Source organism: Chionomys nivalis, chromosome 18 (assembly GCF_950005125.1).
Source record: "Chionomys nivalis chromosome 18, mChiNiv1.1, whole genome shotgun sequence".
NCBI lineage: Eukaryota > Metazoa > Chordata > Mammalia > Rodentia > Cricetidae > Chionomys > Chionomys nivalis.
The window spans coordinates 9259698-9280890 of NC_080103.1; the positions used below are offsets into that span (position 1 = coordinate 9259698).

General features: G+C 44.0%; 1 protein-coding gene across 2 annotated transcripts in view; it reads right to left on the reverse strand.

The window, feature by feature from the left end:
• Positions 1-20982, reverse strand: part of Pip5k1a (phosphatidylinositol-4-phosphate 5-kinase type 1 alpha) — a 47897-nt gene extending 26915 nt beyond the window's left edge. For both annotated transcript variants that reach the window (XM_057792925.1, XM_057792924.1), the window contains exon 1: positions 20507-20982. In XM_057792925.1, the coding sequence (XP_057648908.1) occupies positions 20507-20582 (76 nt within the window). In that variant the 5' untranslated portion in view covers positions 20583-20982. The remainder of the gene's footprint in view (positions 1-20506) is intronic.
• Positions 20983-21193: the final 211 nt, after the last annotated feature.

The following is a 21193-nucleotide window of genomic DNA, read 5'->3' on the forward strand; positions in this document are numbered from 1 at the left end:
AAGGGGCGTCTCTGTCGGTGCAAAGATATCCAATTAGGTCAGATCAAGCCAGATTAAAATGCCCATCGTTTTATTAAATACAGCGCCTCGGGTGGCCGAGCGCATGGCGGGGAGACAGGACAGTGGGGAGGGAGCACATGAAAACCCAGAACCATGTGTTTCACCTCTGAGAGCCCACTTAAAACACCCTGTGGGGGAGGCTGGAGAGATGGCTCAGAGGTTAAGAGCATTGCTGGGAATTGAACACAGGACCTCCGGAACAGCAGTCAGTTCTCTTAACCTCTGAGCCATGTCTCCAACCCAAGCCATCTCTCCACAGCCTGCAACTGTTCTTTTTTTTTTTTAAATATTTATTTATTTATTATGCATACAATATTCTGTCTGTGTGTCTGCAGGCCAAAAGAGGGCACCAGACCTCATTACAGATGGTTGTGAGCCACCATGTGGTTGCCGGGAATTGAACTCAGGACCTTTGGAAGAGCAGGCAATGCTCTTAACCACTGAGCCATCTCTCCAGCCCCCCCCCACCACCGCAACTGTTCTTAATACATTTAATCATCAGAGAAAATGTCAGTGATACGTGGCAGAAAGAAAGAGGGTCCAAGAGACAGATACCCAAGGAGCTCGGTCAAGTAGCACTGCCTATAATTCTAGCATTTCAGAGGCTGAAGCAGGATTATCAAAGTAGAAAGCTTGCTAGCTCAAGGCCAGAGTATGTTACACAGTAAACTCCAAGGCCAAACAAAACAATAAAAAGATTTACCTCCATAGATAAGACCAGAACATCCGGCTAGGATAGAATACTTGCCTAGAAGATCTGAATCTACTTCCCAGTACTAGGGGGTGAGTGTGGGGCATGCCTAGGAGACCTAACAGTACTAGCCTGTAATTCCAGCACTTGGAAAATGGAGGCAAGGTCATACTAGGTTACACAGTGAATTCAAGGAGAACCTGAACTGTCTCATACAAATAACAGAGTGGACGACTGTCCATCATAAATTTTTCCTAGTATTTATTCAAAATATCTTCAGGAAACCAAGGAGTGGTGGAGCACGCCTTTAATCCCAGCTCTTGGGAAGCAGAGGCAGGGGGATCTCAGTTCGAGGTCAACCTGATTTATAAAGTGAGTTCTAGAACAACCAGGACTTGGAAAAAAGACAGGGTCTCACATAGCCAAAGCTAGCCTCCAACTCCTGATCAAACAAATAGCAAGACTAGCTGTGAACACCTCACCATCCTGCCTCCACTCCTGAGCACGGACTGAGACTACAAGTACCTGCCATCACACCTATTAATATACAACTTTTAAAGCTTACAAATGTATCTTATCTGGCTCTTACTCCAAGGAGTGGGGGCTATTGAAATTGGGATTTTAGAGATACATTTACCTAAACTTGTTTAGATGCTGAACCAGCAAGATGGGTCAGTGGGTGAAGGTGCCTGCCACCCCAGTCTGATCGCAGGGCACATGGTGAAAGGAGACAACAGGCACCTGCAACATTTCCTCTGCCCTCCATAAGCATGTCATAGCACACCACAGCCTCCCACACAAAAATAAATGTAATAATGATCATTTTAAAATGCAGATAGAAGTCTTAAGAGAAAATTTAAATAATTCTTATTATTGAGTGTGTATTAACTTGTTTGTTCTTTTGCAGCACCAGGGAATAAGGCTAGGAAGGCTTCAAGGCTAGGAAGGCCACTTAGAGGGAAGGGCACCTAACAAACTGAATTCCACATCTGAAAGTTCCATAATGGCAAAAAAGGAATCACCTTTCACAAGTTGTCCTTTGATCGCCCATACATGCACTGTGGCACACACACCCTAACACACATGCAGCCACAATAAACAAATGATTTACCACTGAATTGCATGTCTAGCCACAACTATTTTTAAGTTTGTAGATACAATAATACTGTGATTGTTACAACGTTCTACTCCCAAGAAAGAAGACTATTTATCTATAGAAATACTTTCTCCCCCATTTTGGTTTTAGAGGCAGTGTCTTCTGCAGCTAGACTGGTCTCCAATTTGACTTGTAGGTAATGATGACCTTGAGCTGGATCCTCTTGTATCCAACTCCCACATGATGGAACTGCAGCCTTGCACCACCATGCCCAGGTCTGCAGAAATATGATCTGAAGTGTTGGTGAAATTGTAAAAGAACTGAACTTATTTAAGACATTCCAAGATAGGGAACAGGGAGGTTTGGGGAGAGGGAAATGGAAGAGAGCAACAGCACATCAAAAGAACACCAAACGCCGGGCAGTGGTGGCACACGCCTTTAATCCCAGCACTCGGGAGGCAGAGGCAGGCGGATCTCTGTGAGTTCGAGACCAGCCTGGTCTACAAGAGCTAGTTCCAGGACAGGCTCCAAAACCACAGAGAAACCCTGTCTCAAAAAACCAAAAAGAACACCAAAACCTTTGCTTCACAAACAACACAGCTGGGCCTAGCCAGGCTTAGTAGTCCCTGCCTTTATCCCATCTTGGGGAGGTGCAAGGGAGAGGCAGGTGGATCTCCATGAATTTAAGGGCAGCCTGGTCTACATAGCAAGTTCCAGGACAGCCTGGGCTACATAGTAAAACCTGTCTAAAAGAAAAAAAAGGGGGGGGGCACTTAGGCAAGGCACATGTCTTTCAGCACTGGGGAGACAGATGTAGGAGGATCTCTGCTTTCAATGCCAGCCTGGTCTACATACCTGGTGTAGGAGTTTCTTCTGTTTGTGTGTTGCTTTCATTGGTTAATGGATAAAGAACTGCCTTGGCCTAGTTGATAGGGCAGAACTTAGGTAGGCGAAGAAAACAGAACTGAATGCTGGGAGGAAGAAGGGCAGAGTCAGAGAAGCCATGGATCCTCCACCTGAGATGGATGCCAGTTAGAATCTCCAGTAAACCACTGCCACGTGGCAATACAGATTAATGGAGATGGGTTAAACTAATATGTAAGAGTTAGCCAATAAGAAGTTAAAGCTAATGGCCAAGCAGTGTTTTTTAATTAATACGGTTTCTGTGTGGTTATTTCAGATGTAAGCCAGTTGGGCGGCCGGGACAAACAAGGGGCCCTCTCCTTACAGCACACACCAAGTTCCAGGACAGTCAGGACTAAATAGAGAGACCTTGTCTCAAAACTAAAAGAATAACAAGAAAAGGCTGGAGAGGTAGTTCAGAGGTTAAAAGCACTGGCTGCTCTTCCAGAGGTCATGAGTTCAATTCCCAGCACCCACAAGGTAGCTGACAACCATCTATAGTACCATCTGGCACCCTCTTCAGATGTGCAGGCACACATGCAGGCAGAGCACTGAACATATAATAAACAAATAGATCTTTTTTTAAAAAAAAAAAAAGACACGAGTAACAAGAAAAAAGTTGAGCCTGCTGTTGTGTAGTAGCAATCCCAGCACTTGGAAGGCTAAAGCAAGATTACAGTGAGTTCCTGGCAAGCTTGGGATACATGGTTCTAGGCCAAGCAAAGGACTAAATAGCAAGACTTTTACATAAAAATAAACAAGAGTCCAGCGTGGTGGTGTGTATCTTTGATCTCAGCACTCCGCAGGCAGAGAGGCAGGTGGGTTTGAGTTCAAAGTCAGCCTGGTATGCACAGAAAGACCCAGGACAGGGGATTGGAGGGATGGCTCAGCGGTTGAGAGCACTGTCTGCTCTTCCAGAGGACCTGGGTTCAATTCCCAGCACCCATATGGCAGCTCACAACTGTCTGTAACCCCAGTTCCAGGGTATCTGATGCCTTCACACAGATAGATCTGCAGGCAAAACACCAATGTATACAAAATAAATAAATAATTAAAAAAAAAAGAAAGACCCAGGACAAACAGGGCCAAATAGAGATTCCATCTTTAAAAAAATAATATATGAAATAAAATAAAAAGGAATTAGGTAGAATTTGAGAACTTAGCTCACCTCTTGTCACAAAAGAAAGCTATCTGTCCATCTTCAAGCCAATACACAAGAAACATTAAAGATAGAGTTTCTCCTTTCTCCATGTAGCCCTGAACTCTCCAGCTGTCCCAGAACTCAATCTGTAGACCAGGCTGGCCCTGAACTCAAGAGATCTGCCTACTTTTGGCTCCCCAGTACCAGGACTAAAGGCATGTGCTGCCACTGCCCAGCCAGATATGACTTTGAAAGAGTTTCTCTATATGGCCCTGGCTGCCCTGGAATGTTGTAGACCAGGCTGGCCTCAAACTTACAGAGATCCCCCTGCCTGCCTCTACCCCCCAAGTGTTTGGATTAAAGGCGTGCACCACCATCACCTGGCCCTTTTTACAAAAGAAAAAGAAACCTGGGTGCGTGGTGGTACATGCCTTTCCCCACAGCACTTGGGGGGACAGAGGCATGTGGATCTCTGTGAGTTCAAGGCCAGCCTGGTCTACAAATTGAGTTCCATGACAGCCAGCACTATGGAGAGAAATCCTGTCTCAAAAACAAAACAAAAAAATAGTATTTTATTTTGCAATAGAGTCTTGCTATGTTGCTCAAATGATCCTCTCACCTTAGCCTTCTAAGAAGCTTCCAGCATACACACCTGGCTCAGAGAGTACAGGTATTCTTCATGGTTTTGGTGTTCTCTACCCAGGCTGCCCTCACTAATGTATACCAACTCTCCTGCACTAGTCCTTCAAGTGCTAGAGTTACAGGAACAGACTACCAAACACATTTTAAAAGGAACATTTTTTGTTTTTGCTTAAGATATTAGTGGGACCAGGCATGGTAGCACTTGGAAGGCAGAGACAGGCAGATGTCTGACTCCAAGTTTGAGGCCAGCCTGGTCTAAACAGAGAGTTACATGACAGCCAGGATCACATAAAGAGACTCTTCTCTTGCCAGGTGGTGGTGGCGCACGCCTTTAATCCCAGCACTCAGAGGCAGAGGCAGGCGGATCTCTGTGAGTTCAAGGTCAGCCTGGTCTACAAGAGCTAGTTCCAGGACAGGAACCAAAAGCTTCGGAGAAACCATCTCGAAAAATCAAAAAAAAAAAAAAAAAAAAAAAGAGAGACTCTTCTCTCAAAAAGAAAAAACAAAAAGTAAGTTAGCCAGGATTAAACATGCCAGCACTCAGAAGGCAGAAGCAGTCAGATCTCCGAGCACAAGGTCAGCCTGAGTTACTAGAGACCTTGTCTCAAAAGAAAAGCATGGTTGGCAAGATGGCTCAGTGGGTACTTGTTATGCAGGTCTGCCTATCTCAGTTCATCTTCTAGACACGGGTAAAGGTGAGAGAATTTAGTCTACAGGTGTCCTCTGCCCTCCACATATGAATGTCCCCACACAAATCTCTCCCTCTCACACATGTACACAATAAATTTTATACTAAAACAATAATAAAAATTTAAAACAAAACAGCATGACTTTTCACTGCTATGCTATATTAGATCAAAAGAAGACTTCCAATATATAAACACAAGAATTTCTTTTAGATATCTTGTACTTATCTACAAGATCAGTTATTAATTCTTGGCAAAAACATATGTTAATAGGGCTAGAGAAATGGGTAATCAATTAATCACTGACTTTTTCGAGAGGACCTGGTTCAATTCCCAGCACTCACATGGCAGCTTCAAGGGATTCCATACTTCTGGCCTCTACAGGCATTAGGCACAGAGCAGGTACACAGAAATACATGCAAGAAACCAACACCCATACACACAAAATAATAAATCATTTTTCAAAACTGCATGTTAACTTTCAAAATTGTTTCTGAAGGAGTGACTAATAATTCACATACTAAGTATGCTTGCGAGAGTTCAGAATTTTGATGCTTCTAAAAGAGATCAGAAAAATTAAAGTTCTTTTCTGTGCTAGTCTCTCCTTGAAGGACTTCTGGCTCAGAGAGAATACATTCAGCAAGAAACATCTAGCTTACAGCCAAGTTAGTTCACACAAATTAGCAAGGGAGAGCAGGCAATCCAGAGTGTTGCTCCTCTCCCATGATCAAGGCACTGGGTTTGATCCCCAGCACCAGAAAAATAAGACTAGCAGGAGCAATAACAACATAGTGGGTAAAAATATGGGCTCCAGGGGGAAAAAAAAAAAGAGCGAGAGAGAGAAAAAAGAATAAGAGTTTTACAATTCAGGCATTTAGATTTGCTAGGTCTTAACACAGGGTTCATCATTTACTAAGTAGGTAAATTGGGCAGTTTGGTTAAAGCTCTCTAGGCCCTGGTTACTTCCTTCATAAAATGTAAAAATAAGGCCTGGAGATAATACAAACTTTTCTTTTGCTGTCTGTTTGTTTTTTGAGATAGAGTTTCTCTATATTACTGTCCTGCTTTGTAGACCAGGCTGGCCTCAAACTCACAAGATTTACCTGTCTATAGGGTCAATCTCCTGCAAGCCTACCCCATCCACTACCAAAAAACAAGAACAGGGGGGGTAAAAAGAAAAAGAAACCACAGGAATAGCATCAAGTACCTCCACAGAGCTGCTGTAAGAATCAAACCCCATAGACTTAGAGTCAAGAAACACTATCAATTATGATTATGAATGATTGTAACTACTTGTTTGGTCTTTTTCTTCCCAAGATAAGGTCTCACTGTGTAGCCCATCTCCATTTACAACTCACTGGTTGGCAGTTCTTCTTGAGCACTGACTGGAATTAAAGCCATGAGACTCCATGCTCGGGTGTAAGCAAACATTTTGAATCCCATCTACAGGACTGGAAAACTCAAGAGGAATAAGTATAACATAAATAGAAAAGAAAAAAAAGAACTGAACTAATAAAAAAATCACAAGGAAAAAGCTGGGACTAATGCACTGAAACAAAACTGAGAAGGGTACGTATCCATGTTAAGACAGCATCGTCCTGGCAGAGGACACCACACACTATCACTGTTAGGGGAAGAGCTGGCTGCCAGTTACTGCAAGGAGCTCATGCTTCTTCAGCACAGACACACATTGGATCTACCTCTCTTACGGTGGACCCCACAGCACAGAAAGTTGAAACCTGATAAGGGAAAACAGAAAGTTATCACTTATTCTGGAGTACCATTTGCTTACAGTAGACTAAATATATTCACATTAGTTAATAAAAACCCATACGTGCATAATGGCACTCGGTTTCCAGCACCACACTGTGAACTGACTGCTTTTGTCATTCTAAGTTAAATTGCTCCTATCCAAGAGACATAGTCCTGGCACAAAAATTCCAGTGGCTGCCAGGCGGTAATGGCGCACACCTTTAATCCCAGCACTCAGGAGGAAGAAGCAGGCAGATCTCTGTGAGTTAAGGCCAGCCTGGTCTACAGAGCTAGTGCCAGAAAAAAAAGCAGTTTTGAAAAAAGTAAAATAAATAGATAAATAAAATTTAAAAATTCCAGTAACCACAAAACTTTTACTCCAAATCATTTAACTCTCCAGTAAATTCCAACTGGATGAACTTTTCAGATCTAAAGCTATTCTATATAGAGTGCATATACAAAGATAGTTACTGTACATAAGTGTATATAAGAAGTATAAATGTGGGGGCTGGAGAGATGGCTCAGAGGTTAAGAGTACTGCCTGCTCTTCCAAAGGTCCTGAGTTCAATTCCCAGCAACCACATGGTGGCTCACAGCCATCTGTAGTGAGATCTGGTGCCCTCTTCTGGCATGCAGGCATACATGCTAGCAGAACACTGTGTATATAATAAATAAATCTTTAAAAAAAAAAAAAAAAAAAAGAAGTATAAATGTACAGGTACTGTATAGGAAACAACATACGTAAGGAAGAATAAATCACAGGACAGTTTAAAATAGAAGACTATATAACCATTACTTTATATCAAATAACCATTATTTTTTAATGTTATGTTTACTGATAACTTAGATAGTATGTCATAATAAAAATAAAAAAACTTCAGTCAGGGTCTTATAAGTCCAGTCTAGCCTTGAACTCAGAACCTTCTGCCTCAGCTTCCCAAAATCAGGCATTACAGGTGTGAACTACTATACCCAGAAAAAAGTTGCTGTAAAAGAAAGTACGGTAAGAGCTGATGGTGACTGCCTCTACCCAGCACCCACAGCTCACAGCTGTTTGCAACTCCAGTCCAGGGGATGGATGGCCTCGTTTGGACTCTGGAGGCATTGTGCACATGTGGTACACAGACATACATGTAAGCAAAACACCCATATACATAAGAACAAAATGGGGAAAAGAGTATAACAAACTTGAAAACAACTAGACATATACTTATTCATATGTAAAAGACTCTCAAATGACAGTGAATACATGCTGATGTCAGCTTAATTTGATTAGTTTCTATTTTTCGTGAACCATAGATTAACCTTTTATAAACAGCATGTTGACTTTTTTTTTTGGTTGTTTTTTGTTTTGTTTTTTCGAGACAGGGTTACTCTGTCGCTTTGGAGACTGTCCTGGAACTTGCTCTGTAGACCAGGTTGACCTCAAAATCAGAGATCCACCTACCTCTGCCTCCCAAGGGCTGGGATTAAAGACGCCACCAACGTCTAGCTCAGCATGTTGTTTTTTAAAGGCTGATATTTTTTGTTGTTTTTCAAGACAGGGTTTCTCTGTGTATCCTTGACTGTCCAGGAACTGACTCTGTAGACCAGGTGGCCTTGCAACTCATAAGATCTGTCTGCTAGGCCGGGCGATGGTGGCGCACGCCTTTAATCCCAGCACTCGGGAGGCAGAGGCAGGCGGATCTCTGTGAGTTCGAGACCAGCCTGGTCTACAGAGCTAGTTCCAGGACAGGCTCCAAAGCCACAGAGAAACCCTGTCTCGAAAAACCAAAAAAAAAAAAAAAAAAAGGTCTGTCTGCTAGGAGTCTTGCACCACTACTACCTAGTTTAAGACTGATTTATTTTTATTTTATATGTATGGGTATTTTGCCTTTGTTTGTACATAGGAGGGTGTTAGATCCCCTGGAACCAGAGTTACAGACAGCTGTGAGCTGACATGTGGGTGCTGGGAATTGAACATGGGTCCTCTGGAAAAGCAGTCAGTGTCCTTAACCACTGAGCCATCTCTCCAGCCCAAGAAGTATGTTAATCTGTATACTGCAAACTAAAGAGACACACAGAGTAAGTTTCAGTGTCATTCTCTTTGTTTAAAAACCTTTAGTTCCAACATTCCAGTATTCAACAGCTACCCAACAAACCACTACCACCACCACCCAAACACACATCAACTAAGGTTCTTAACAAAATCACTGTCCCATGCTACAAAAATAAGTTAGAAAGGAAAAAATGCCTAGAGGGCTATTTAATAAAGGTGCCTGCCATGGTACCTGACAACCTGAGTTCAATCTCTGGGACCCACATGGGAGGAAGAGAACTGATTCCTACACCTCATTCTTTGACATCGCCCCACACAAATGTATGCATAAACATACACATATACACATGGAGAAAAGTATAAAAAATTAATAATAAACAGGAGGCTGGACAGATGGCCAATTCAGTTTCAGGGGTTCTGATGCCTCTGGCATCTAAGGGCACCTAAACTCACATGAACATGCCCACATACAGACAGGTATACATATAACATCAAATCATTATGGCATTACTTTGGGATAACCTTCAATCTTAAACAAACATATATATATGAGAGACTCTTCTCTGAAAGAGGGAAGCATGGGGTTGGGAGGTAACTCCACAGGTAAAAAGATCTTGCTGTACAAGTCTAAAAACCTGAGTTCAACCCCTAGAATCCACGTTAAGAAGTCAGGTGGATAAGAAGGCTAGAAGCCACTCCCAAAGTTGTTCTCTGACCTCTATATGCATGGTATGGTGCACGCACAAAATAAAAACTTAAAAAAAAAAAAAAGACAGGGGCAGTAGTGGCGCACACCTTTAATTCCAGCACTTGGGCAACAGAAGCAGGTGGATCTCTTTGAGTTTGAGGCCAGTCTGGCCTACAGAGAGTTCCAGGACAGGCTCCAAAGCTACACAGAGAAACCAAAACAAACAAACAAGCAAACAAAAAGACAGGCTGGACAGATGGTTCAGCGGTTAAGAATACTGGCTACTCTTCCAGAGGTCCTGAGTTCAATTCCCAACAACCTCAGGTTGGCTCACAACTATCTATAATGAGATCTGGTGTCCTCTTCTGGCATGCAGAGTAATGTATACATAATAAATAAAAAAAATAAATCTTTATTTTAATTTTTATTTTATTTTTTTATTTTTTTTTTTTTTGGTTTTTCGAGACAGGGTTTCTCTGTGGTTTTGGAGCCTGTCCTGGAACTAGCTCTTATAGACCAGGCTGGTCTCGAACTCACAGAGATCCACCTGCCTCTGCCTCCCAAGTGCTGGGATTAAAGGCGTGCGCCACCACCGCCCGGCAAAAATAAATCTTTAAATAAAAAGACAACCCTATCTTCCAAATTATTAGTGGTCTCTCTTATAATGTTGATACTCAATATTTGCATATCTCAGGCATGTTACAACTTGAAAAATATTTTTAAAAACCAAACAAAACAGGCTCTGGCAGAGTGTGGTGTCACAATCCAACAATCCCAACACATAAAGTAGAAGCAGAAGTATCAAGAATTAAAGTCCAACTTTGGTTATACAACAAATTGAAGGCCAGCACTATTTTCCATCCCAAAAATCCAAAACTAGATATGCTTTAAGTTATTTAAAAATAAGATGAGAAAGCCAGGCAGTGGTGGCACAATGCCTTTAATGCCAGCACTCAGGGAGAAAAAGGCAGGTAGGCAGATCTCTGCAAATTCGAGGCCAGCCTGGTCTACAAAGCAAGTTCCAGGACAACCAGGACTGTTACACAGAGAATCCCTGTCTCAAAATACAAAAACAAAAACAAAAAAGCTGAAAAATCATTGTTACTGAAAATAACTTCAGAACAATTGAAGCAGCCACATCAAATACCAAAGTACAGACAATCAATTCTTTCTCCCTTCCCTACCTTTGCAGTTTTTGAGCAAAGTCTTGTTTTGGTAACTCAGTCTGGCCTCAAACTCCTCCAGCCTCTGCCTCCCAAGTGCTAGGATTACAAGCACATACCACTACACCATTTTGTCTGTTTTTCTCCTAGATTTATTTATTTATTTGGTTGGTTGGTTTTTTTGAGACAGGGTTTTTCTGTAGCTTTGGAGCCTGTCCTCGAACTTGCTCTGTAGAACAGGCTGGCCTCGAACTCACAGAGATCCGCCTGCCTCTGCTTCACGAGTGCGGGGATTAAAGATGTGTGCCACCACCGCCCAGCTACTTATTTTTAACTTATACACGCATCATTATTTTGCATATCTGTATATCTGTGCACCATGTGCATATCTGGTATCTGTGGAGGCCAGAAGAGGGTTTCAGGTTCCCTGGAACTGGAGTTACAGGAAGTTATGATCTGCCATTATGGGTACTGGGGCTGAACCTAGGTTCTCTGGAAGAGCAGCCAGTAGTTTTAGCTGCTGAGTTACCTCTCCTGTTGACCTTTAAGCTGGAGAGATGGCTCTTCCAAAGGTCCTGAGTTCAATTCCCGGCAACCACATGGTGGCTCACAACCATCTGTAATGAGGTCTGGTGCCCTCTTCTGGCCTTCAGGCATACACACAGAAAGAATGTTGTATACATAATAAATAAATATTAAAAAAAAACAAAAACAAACAGGGTCTTATTACCTTAGTGGCCTGGAACTCACTAAGTAGCCCAATCTGGTTTTGAACTCACAGTGGTCCTCCTACCTCAGTCTCTCAAGTTGCTAAAATTGCAGGTATGCACCACAGCACCTAGCTGTTTAAAACTTCTGTGTAACTCTCTATCAGTTTAGTCCTTTGTAGCACCCTGTCTTGTGTTTGTGGAGGAAAAGATACTTGAAGGACTGCTTCCAGCCACTTTGCCAATCACCATTCTTAATCTCTACAAACTTGCCTGGTAATACCAGGCAATCTGAAACTTTATCAAATTAAGAAGAACTTGAAGACTTAAAAAATAATAATAGGGCCGGGCGGTGGTGGCGCACGCCTTTAATCCCAGCACTCGGGAGGCAGAGGCAGGCGGATCTCTGTGAGTTCGAGATCAGCCTGGTCTACAAGAGCTAGTTCCAGGACAGGCTCCAAAACCACAGAGAAACCCTGTCTCGAAAAACCCAAAAAAAAAAAAAAAAAAAAAAAAAAAAAAAATTATAATAATAATAATAATAGGGGCTGGAGAGATAGCTCAGCAGTTAAAAGCAGTGCCTGCTGTTCCAGAGGTCCTGAGTCAATTCCTAGCAACCACGTGGTGGCTCACAACCATCTGTGGTAAGATCTGGTGCCCTCTTCTGGCCTGGAGAACACTGTATATATAATGAATAAATAAATCTTTAAAATAATATTAACAATAAAATGGGGGGGCCGACAATGGATGGCTCAGCAGTTAAAGAGAACTGGCTGCTGTTCCAGGGGACCCAGCCACCAATACGGTAGATCACAATTGTCTGTAACTCCAGTTCCAGGAAATCCAATACCCTCTCTGGCCTCTGTGGTCGCTTTCATATATGGTACATGAAGGCAAAACACCCATAATACTAAAAATAATATTAAATTTATAAAAGAAAAAATGTCAAAAAAGAAAGAGGAGAACCAGGTAGTGGTGACGCACACCTTTAAGCCCATCACTCGGGAGGCAGAGGCAGGTAAGTAGCTCTTGGTGAGTTCGAGGCCAAGCTGGTCTACACAGCAAGTTCCAGGACAACCAGGACTATTACACAGAGAAATCCTGTCTCGAAACAACAAAACAACAACAAAAAATAAACAGAAGAAAAAAATTATCAACATGATTCTGAAAAGTGTGAAAACAGTATATTTCGGAGGGTGATAACTGGGTCTGGAGGGATGGCTCAAGGGTTAACAGCACTCGCTATACTTCCAGGACCTGAGTACTACTGCTAGAATCTACAACAGGGGGCAGCCTGCAGCTCTAGCTCCAAGAGATTCAAATGCCCATTTCTGGCCTCCTTGGACATGGCATTCACTCATACATACACACACAGATACACATAAATTTTATAAAAGTGAATCTCTAAAAATAAAGAGGTTATAATTTAAACAAAGACATCTTCATATAGTATGTAGTTCTGAAGTGAGCTGGGCTCTCTCTAGTATGTGAAACAAAACAGGGTTGGCCTCAATAGCAAAAGCCTCTCCCAGCACTTTCAGAGGAGAAGCATTTCCTTTGGAGATGAGATGACATCATCCACCAGTCGAGAATCTAAAAGACACTGTGGGACTGACTTCAGTGTTTGAAGTACACATATAATTTGTGGATGATTGAGGCTAGCCGGATGTGCATTCTTCATTCAGACAACTAGTTTTGCCTGAACAGGTCATAGACAAGGTATTTCAGAGACTCAATTCAATATTTACCAATAACACAAATGTTTCACAAAGTAAAATACTAACTCTTAGAAGCTAGTTTCAGAAAAAACAAACAAAAACCCAACAAATTCAAAAACTAAAAATCTCTCTCCAACAATAAAACAATAAAAAAAATAGCTAGTTTGTTGAAATATCCAGAACACCTCTTTGCTCCCCTAATCTGGAATACTGAAAATCATTCTAACTATACCCTTCAGGCAGGAGGCACAGTATGTTCCCCAAAGAACAACACTCAGAAATATCAGCATGCTTCAGTGAAGAGCTCGAGATCACAGTCAGCTCTAAGTGACAATGAATGTTAAAAGAAGAAAGACAATGATAATGCCAAGCCTCAGAAATGTAAGATAAGGGGATCTCAAGCCCAAGGCCAACAGAGGCTAAATAGGAAGACTGCTTCCAGAGGTTAAACAATAATTTAAACTTAGAACTGGCCGGGCGGTGGTGGTGCACGCCTTTAATCCCAGCACTCCCGGGAGGCAGAGGCAGGCGGATATCTGTGAGCCAGCCTGGTCTACAAAGGGAGTTCCAGGACAGGCTCCAAAGCTACAGAGAAATCCTGTCTCGAAAAAACAATAAATAAATAAATAAATAAATAAATAAATAAATAAATAAATAAATAAACAAACAAACAAACTTAGAACTGGCAGGGATGGTGCTGCATACCTTTCGTCCCAGTCCTTAAGAGGCAGAGAGACTGAAGGATCTCTGTATTGGAGGCCAGCCTGTTCTACAGAGTGAGTTCCAGACCAGCCAGAGTTCCACAGAGAAACTTTGTCTTGAAACACCACTACCCACCACCCTCCACCCCGAAACAAAAACACCTGGACAGTGCACTTTTAATTCTTGCACCCAGGGGACCAGGAGTTCAGGATCTGCCTTAGTACAAAGTGAATTTGAGACCAGTTTAGATATATCAGACTCTGTCTCAAAAGTGGAGGGAACAGGGACTGGACCAAAACTACCTCCATAACAGTAACTGAATCAAAGCAATTAAAACCAAGCCACATGGCAAAGAAAAGTTCAATTTTTGTTTCCCAGCAAGTATCAATTTTCCTTTCACAGAACAGAAAATCAGAAAAGTCAAGGAAGGACCTAAAAATAAAAGCTCAAAAGTAGTTTGAACCAGGTAGTAGTGGCACACACCTTTAATCCCACCACTCTTTTGCTCTAGTGTCCTAGCTAGCATGAAACTATGCAAACCAGACTGGCCTCAAAAGTTGTGCCAATACTCCTGCTTCTGCCTGAGTCCTGGGAATCCGGCAACTCAGGTGTATATGTCATCACACTCCACTCTGGTTCTAGCTATCTGGAGTTTTGCAGGATTAATATACACATATTCCAGGGTGGTAGAGCTTGACTAGATTATGCTTGCATTCCATCCCAGAACTTGGGCGAGGGGGTATATGTGAACAAACTGCATGCAAGGTTCAACAGAAAAGGTTTAGCTTTTATGATTTCAAATCAAGTATCAACTGCAAACAGCACTTCCCTCAACCAGCAAAATAAAAATATAGGCAGCTGATAATGAAGCTTCCTTCATGAAGTCTGCCTGAGACAGAATTAAAAAAAATAACTGTGAGCCGGGCGGTGGTGGCGCACGCCTTTAATCCCAGCACTTGGGAGGCAGAGGCAGGCGGATTTCTGTGAGTTCGAGATCAGCCTGGTCTACAAGAGCTAGTTCCAGGACAGGCTCCAAAACCACAGAGAAACCCTGTCTCGAAAAAACAACAACAACAAAAATAATAATAATAACTGTGCCTTTTCTTTCTTTCGTTCAGATGCTGGCCCAAAACTGAGTGACGCTTCCTCTGAAACACTGAACTTGCTCAGTTTTTCTGACCTCCATGGCTAACTTCAAAGGCATGACTTTGGGGGCTCAACAGTTACTGGCTGTTCCTCAGGGAGGGGAATTCAGTTTCTAGGACCTGCACTGATTGTTCAGAACCACCTATAATTTCTGTTCCAAGATTCTATGCCATCTTCTGACCACTGCAGGTCATGTGGCATACACTAACACAGACAGACAGACACAAAAATAAAAATTTGAGTTGCTCTCCATCTTTCCCCTGGCAAATACTAGAATTTCCAGCTTGCCTGATCTATTGTTTTCTCTCAAACTCTAACAAAATGGTCCCTGAAGGTCAAACAAATAAATAAAAATATAGCCCCTTTTATACAGGTTCTTGTCAATGAGAACTTACAGTTTAAGAGATTTGTTTGTTTTTTTGGGTTTTTGTTTTGTTTTGATTTTTAGAGACAGGGTTTCTCTGTAGCTTTTGAGCCTGTCCTTGTAGATCAGGCTGGCCTCGAACTCACAGGGATCCACCTGCCTCTGCCTCCCAAGAGCTGGGATTAAAGGCGTGAGCCACCACCGCCCAGCCAAGAGATTTGTTAACCAACACTGTGCAGAGATGAGCTGATACATTCTAGTTAGTCATATATTCTAAGAAAGGCCTCTTCTCCTCCCCTCAGAACTCCGTTTGGCTACTTCATCTATCCTAATACCATTTCTGGAACAGAATGTTCGGCTTAGTTTGGAATAAAGAGAGATTCCCTCCACCTGGGTGACTATAGAGAAAACAGTGTACTTCACCAATGTTTTTATCTTGGGGGGGGGGGGACCCACACAAAGAAGAGACAGAAAAAAATTTTGTAATTTTAATCTTCTTGCCTTTTCTTTTGTTTTAGGACAGGGTCTCATGTTACCCAAGCTGGCCTTGAACTCTCTATCCAGCTTTCTGTACCACCACACCTGGCCTTCCTTGCTATCTTCTTTATTCATTTATTTACTTTATATGCACCCTGTACATGCCCTTACTATTTTCTTCATGCCATGTAAGGTAAGGATACTCAAAAATTTTAAGACATTTGAAGGCAGACACAGGCCTACTTACTTACCAGAAGTAAGCCTGGTCTACATACCAAGCTCCAAGACAACCATGGCTACATAGTGAAATTTTATCTCAAAGGAAAAAACCTCAAAGAGAAAAAGGTTAAACGTCAGGTGGAGGTGGTACAGGCCTTTAATCCCAGCACTTGGAGGCAGAAGTAGATCTCTGTGAGTTCAAGGCCAGCCTGGCCTACAGAATGAGTTCCAGGACTGTCAGGGCTACACAGTGAAGAAAAAAAAAGGAAAAAAGAAAAAAAAAAGGAGGAAAGAGTTTAACTTAAAAGAATAAAATAACACTAGGCAGTGTCATCCACCTGTACTCTCAGTTCAGGAGGCTGAAGCAGGAAAATTATAAATTAAGAGACCAACCTGGGTAGCACAGGAAGACGGACGGACGGACGGACGGACGGAAGGAAGGAAGGAAGGAAGGAAGGAAGGAAGGAAGGAAGGAAGGAAGGTTGGTTGATTGTTGGTGGCTCACTCCCTTATCTCAACTATAGGAAGACTAATGCAGGAGGATCACATCAAGTTCACAAAACCTTAAGGAAATCTCAGCTCATAAAAAAGCAAACAGAAAGAAAATACCCTTCTCCCCCTTATCTGGATTCTTATTCTGGTTCTTGTTATCTCTGTTCATACCACAAGCCATGGTTTCCTATATGATCAAAGAAAAACAAGCTAATAAAATATTTAATAGCTTTCAGGTAGCACATATTTCAGCGAAGGTATTAATCAGAAGAGTTAGCATCAACTCTGGAGTGCACAGACAAGTAAAACATACTATTTTGACACTCAAAGCTAACCTTCAAGCATACATACCAACTAATCTCAGATACTAGACATCTATAAAACAAAATAAAATTATACCTGACACTGAGCCTAAAAAAGTCATGGCAGAGAAAATATTTAAACAAAAACAATGACATTCTGAGAAGCCAAGTGTGACTGAATTTATTTACATGTATACTAGCTACCATAGCAACTACAGTAGTCTAAAGCAGAAGGTTTGACTGAAGGCCCTGAAGTCCAGGGCAGGTCCAGTAAAGACCTGACATTCTTTGTTGTGGTTTAAGAAGTAGTAGGGAGCCGGGCGGTGGTGGCGCACGCCTTTAATCCCAGCACTCGGGAGGCAGAGGCAGGCGGATCTCTGGGAGTTCGAGGCCAGCCTGGTCTACAAGAGCTAGTTCCAGGACAGGCTCCAAAGCCACAGAGAAACCCTGTCTCAAAAAACCAAAAAAAAAAAAAAAAAAAGAAAAGAAAAGAAAAAAGAAAAAAAAAAGAAGTAGTAGGGAGATCAGGCTGGCAGGATGGCTCAGCGGGTAAGGGCATTTGTTCCCAAGTGCACAGGAAGTCTGAGGACCCATATGATGGAAGATTCAGATGGAAGGGTAAGGTGTCCTCTCGCTTTCACTTATGAGTACATACAAACACGCATACATGTACTCTCAAAATAAAAATGTAGTTTTAAAGACAGAAGGTCTGAGAAAACACATGTGGCAGCTCACGCTGATTAAAACAAACAAAAACAGCAAACAAGAAACCAGAAGAACTCCGTGTGACCAGACTAGGCCATAACCCTACCTGACAAGCCAGAGCTACACAGCAAACCCTGCCTCAAAAACAACCACCCTGCCTGGTGTGGTGACACACAACTTTACCCCAGCACCTGTAAGGCAGAGGCAGGCAGATTTCTAAGTTCCAGGCCAGGCTGGTCTACGAACCGAAACAAACAAACAGAACCAATAGCTAAGTAGAGAATCACTACAGAAGTGTGGGGTTATTCCCAAATCATTTATGGGAACAACAGATGAGCAAGGAGTGACTATGCCACAACTGTTCTCGGGTGAAGCAGAAGGAACTAGAGCTCACAATCATCTAAGGTTTCAAATGGTTCTTTTTCTTTTGGGGAGTCAAATGTGACTTTAACCACAGAGCTCTCACTTCAGGGGAGCAATACACATCTGGGCATTGGCCTCCCTTTTTAACTTCTACTCTAACCTCAAATCCAGACTCCAAACACCTGAGGTGATGACTCTGCCGAGTAGTTCCTTCCAAAACAGCATCGTCTACATGGAGAGGTTCTAGACCAACTAAGACGGCACCTTCAGACTGTTTCAAAACAACAACAAACACAAACTCCTGGCTCTCATTTCTAGCAAAAGCTGAACTTAGCAACTTGAATTCCAAGTTACTGACGGACTGAAACCAGGACCTCGGACCCCTGAACAGATTGTCAGTCAACAGTACCTCATCAGGGCTGATTTTATGAAGTGGGTGCCATTATCCAAATAATGAAGTCAGGGAAAAAACAAAGGAAAGGAATATGTTTTCTTTATAGACCAAACAGCAGAACCTAGGTGGCAAACTACACATTTACTACCAATCAAAACCTAAGAAGCATATGATGACAGTTACCCTAAGATGAAATTCATTTACAAGTGCCTCCTCCAGATTCAAACATGGTAACTACTTCAATGGAAAAAATGGTAAATATCATTTAAGAGCTTATGGTTTTCCCAATGTGGTGAGGCACACCTGTAATCCCAGCACTTGAGAGGCAGAAGCAGAAGAGCTCATGAGTTTCAAGCCAGCCTGCTCTATATATTGAGTAGCCAAGACTACAATGAGAGACCCTGTCTCAAAAATAAAACAAGTAAGAAAAAGAATGTTAAAAATAATCTAAGTAGGCATACTGGAACAGGCCTCTAATTCTAGCACTTACAAGACAGACTAAAAAGCTCAACGCCATCTGCCATATGGTGGATTTGAGGCACACCTTTGATACCAGCATCAGGAAGCAGAAGCAGTGGATCTCTGTGAGTTCAAGACTGGCCTGGTCTACAGAGCGAGTTCCAGGACTGGCTCCATAGATACTGAGAAACCCTGTCTAAGAAAAAAAAGAAAAGAAAAAATAAAAATAATCAAGACCGGTGGTGGCGTACACCTTTACTCCCAGCAGAGGGAGATGGTTCTCTGTGAGTTCAAGGCCAGCCTGGTCTACAGAGCGAGTTTCAGGTGTTATGACAGAAAAACTCTGGTTTGAAAAAAAAAAAATTGTTATGGCTCATGGCTCTCTAGTGCGTTTAGAGGAAAGGCAAAAGCTACCTCTCCACAAAGCTGGAAGTGTCTATGACTATGTTTCCTCTGTCTACGATGAAATGTTCAGGATTTAACTCAAGCCAATCCAAAATGATAAGGACAAAAATCCCAGGCCTGGATGATAAGAAAAAAACCAGCTCTTAAGAAAAGCACCTAACAGGCAGGCAGCTTCTCAGGCAACAGTTACCGAGGAACACCGCCGTTCTGACAGCTTCTGATTCACCTCCCATACACATTTCCCTCCTACACACAATCTGGGGCTCTTCCTGCTGGGCCTTTCAGCCCCAGCTCCATTAGTCTCCAGTGCCCGGTTCCCTCGGGATTTCTTCGTCCATCACCGCGGCATTCCTCCAGTCGTATCCTATTATGCAATATTCCCATGGCACTAGCAGTCACACACCCTCCCCATCTTCCCGGCCTAACTGCAGGCCCAACTCGGGCTCTTCCACAATTCAAGCCTCCATTTCCTTCACCCTCCCCGCTTCAGGGTCTTCTGACCTTTACGCCCGCCCCCCCTCCTTTCAAACACTTGAGAGTTCTCCCTGTGCGCTGGCTGTGGTACACCCCTGCAGTCCCAGTCGGGAAGACACAGGCGGTGCCTGTCTCAGAACACAGACAACAAAACTCCCCGCTCCTTTCCGAAGGCAGGAGTCACCGAGAGAGTTAATCTGAGAAAACACGCCTGTGGCCGCGCTGCTGCGGGCAAGAGGAATGACGCATGGGGGAGGCGGAGGGGAACCGCCACTCCCCAGAAAATTCACAATCCCCTCACTCCTCAACGATGGATCTATCGACTCCGCAATCACCTGCGGCTCCACCCCACACGGGGACCCCGTCCGCCAACACTCCGTTGACGCTGTACCCTCTGACTACGATCCTGGGCTCGAACCCGCGCCTGACGCACGCCGGCCAAGCCCTCGCCACCGGCTGTGCCCCCTCCACCATCCTCCATCCCTCCTCCTCAAAGCCCTCAACGACAGCGCCGCTGAGACCCAGTGCGGGCGTTTCCGTCGGCTTCTCTTTCCTAGTGGCACCCATCCTTTCCCCCGAACTCCTCCAGGGCTCCCCAGTTGTCCAGTCTGTTAGGGACAACCACTCGGACACCCCGGCTCCGGGCCCCCCTTCCCAGGCGTCGCCCCTGCTCCTGCCCCAGCCTTCCAGGCCGGCTGCCCGCGGGCCCCCGGGCTCACCTGCGGTTCCGGCGGGGACCCCGGCATCAAGGGAGGAAAACCCGGCCGCCGCCGGCCCAGAGGAGGCGGACGCCATCTTGGCAGCCCCCTCCCCCTCAGCGGCCTCGCTCCCTTTCAATCCGGCTCTTCCTTTTCTCGGAATCGAATCTTCCCCACGTCTCTTCACAGAACCCGCGTTCTGCGGGCTTCTCAGGGGCGTCGTTCAGGCTCCAGGACCGGCTCAGGACCGCACCACCTGCCCGGCATGGGGGAGAGTGCCCGTCTCTCGCCCTCCGAGCAACTCCAACAGCTCTCCGCCAAAGCGCCCTTCTCCTGGCAGCGGGCACCCTCAAGCCGGCTGCCGGCCGTCCTGCGCCCGCGCCGGGCGAGCCGAAAGGAGACAGCAGGCGGCGGAAGGCCCGAGAGCGAGCGCCCTCCTCCTCCTCCCAGACACAGCCTGTTTATCGCCAGCTCCGCCGCTCAGCTCAGGGTGGGCGGCCAAGGAAATCCCAGCACTGCGCGTGCGCGCCGCCTTCCTACGGCTCCCTCCGTCAATCCCGAGGGAAGCAGAGCCAATCCGGAGGCGGCCGTGGGTCACGTGTAGATCACGTCACACCCTGAGGACGCCACCGGCGGAAGATTTGGGCCTACGGTGGCCCGGTAGGCCAATATAGGTTCGTGTCTTTGACCGTGTTGAGCTCAGTTTGC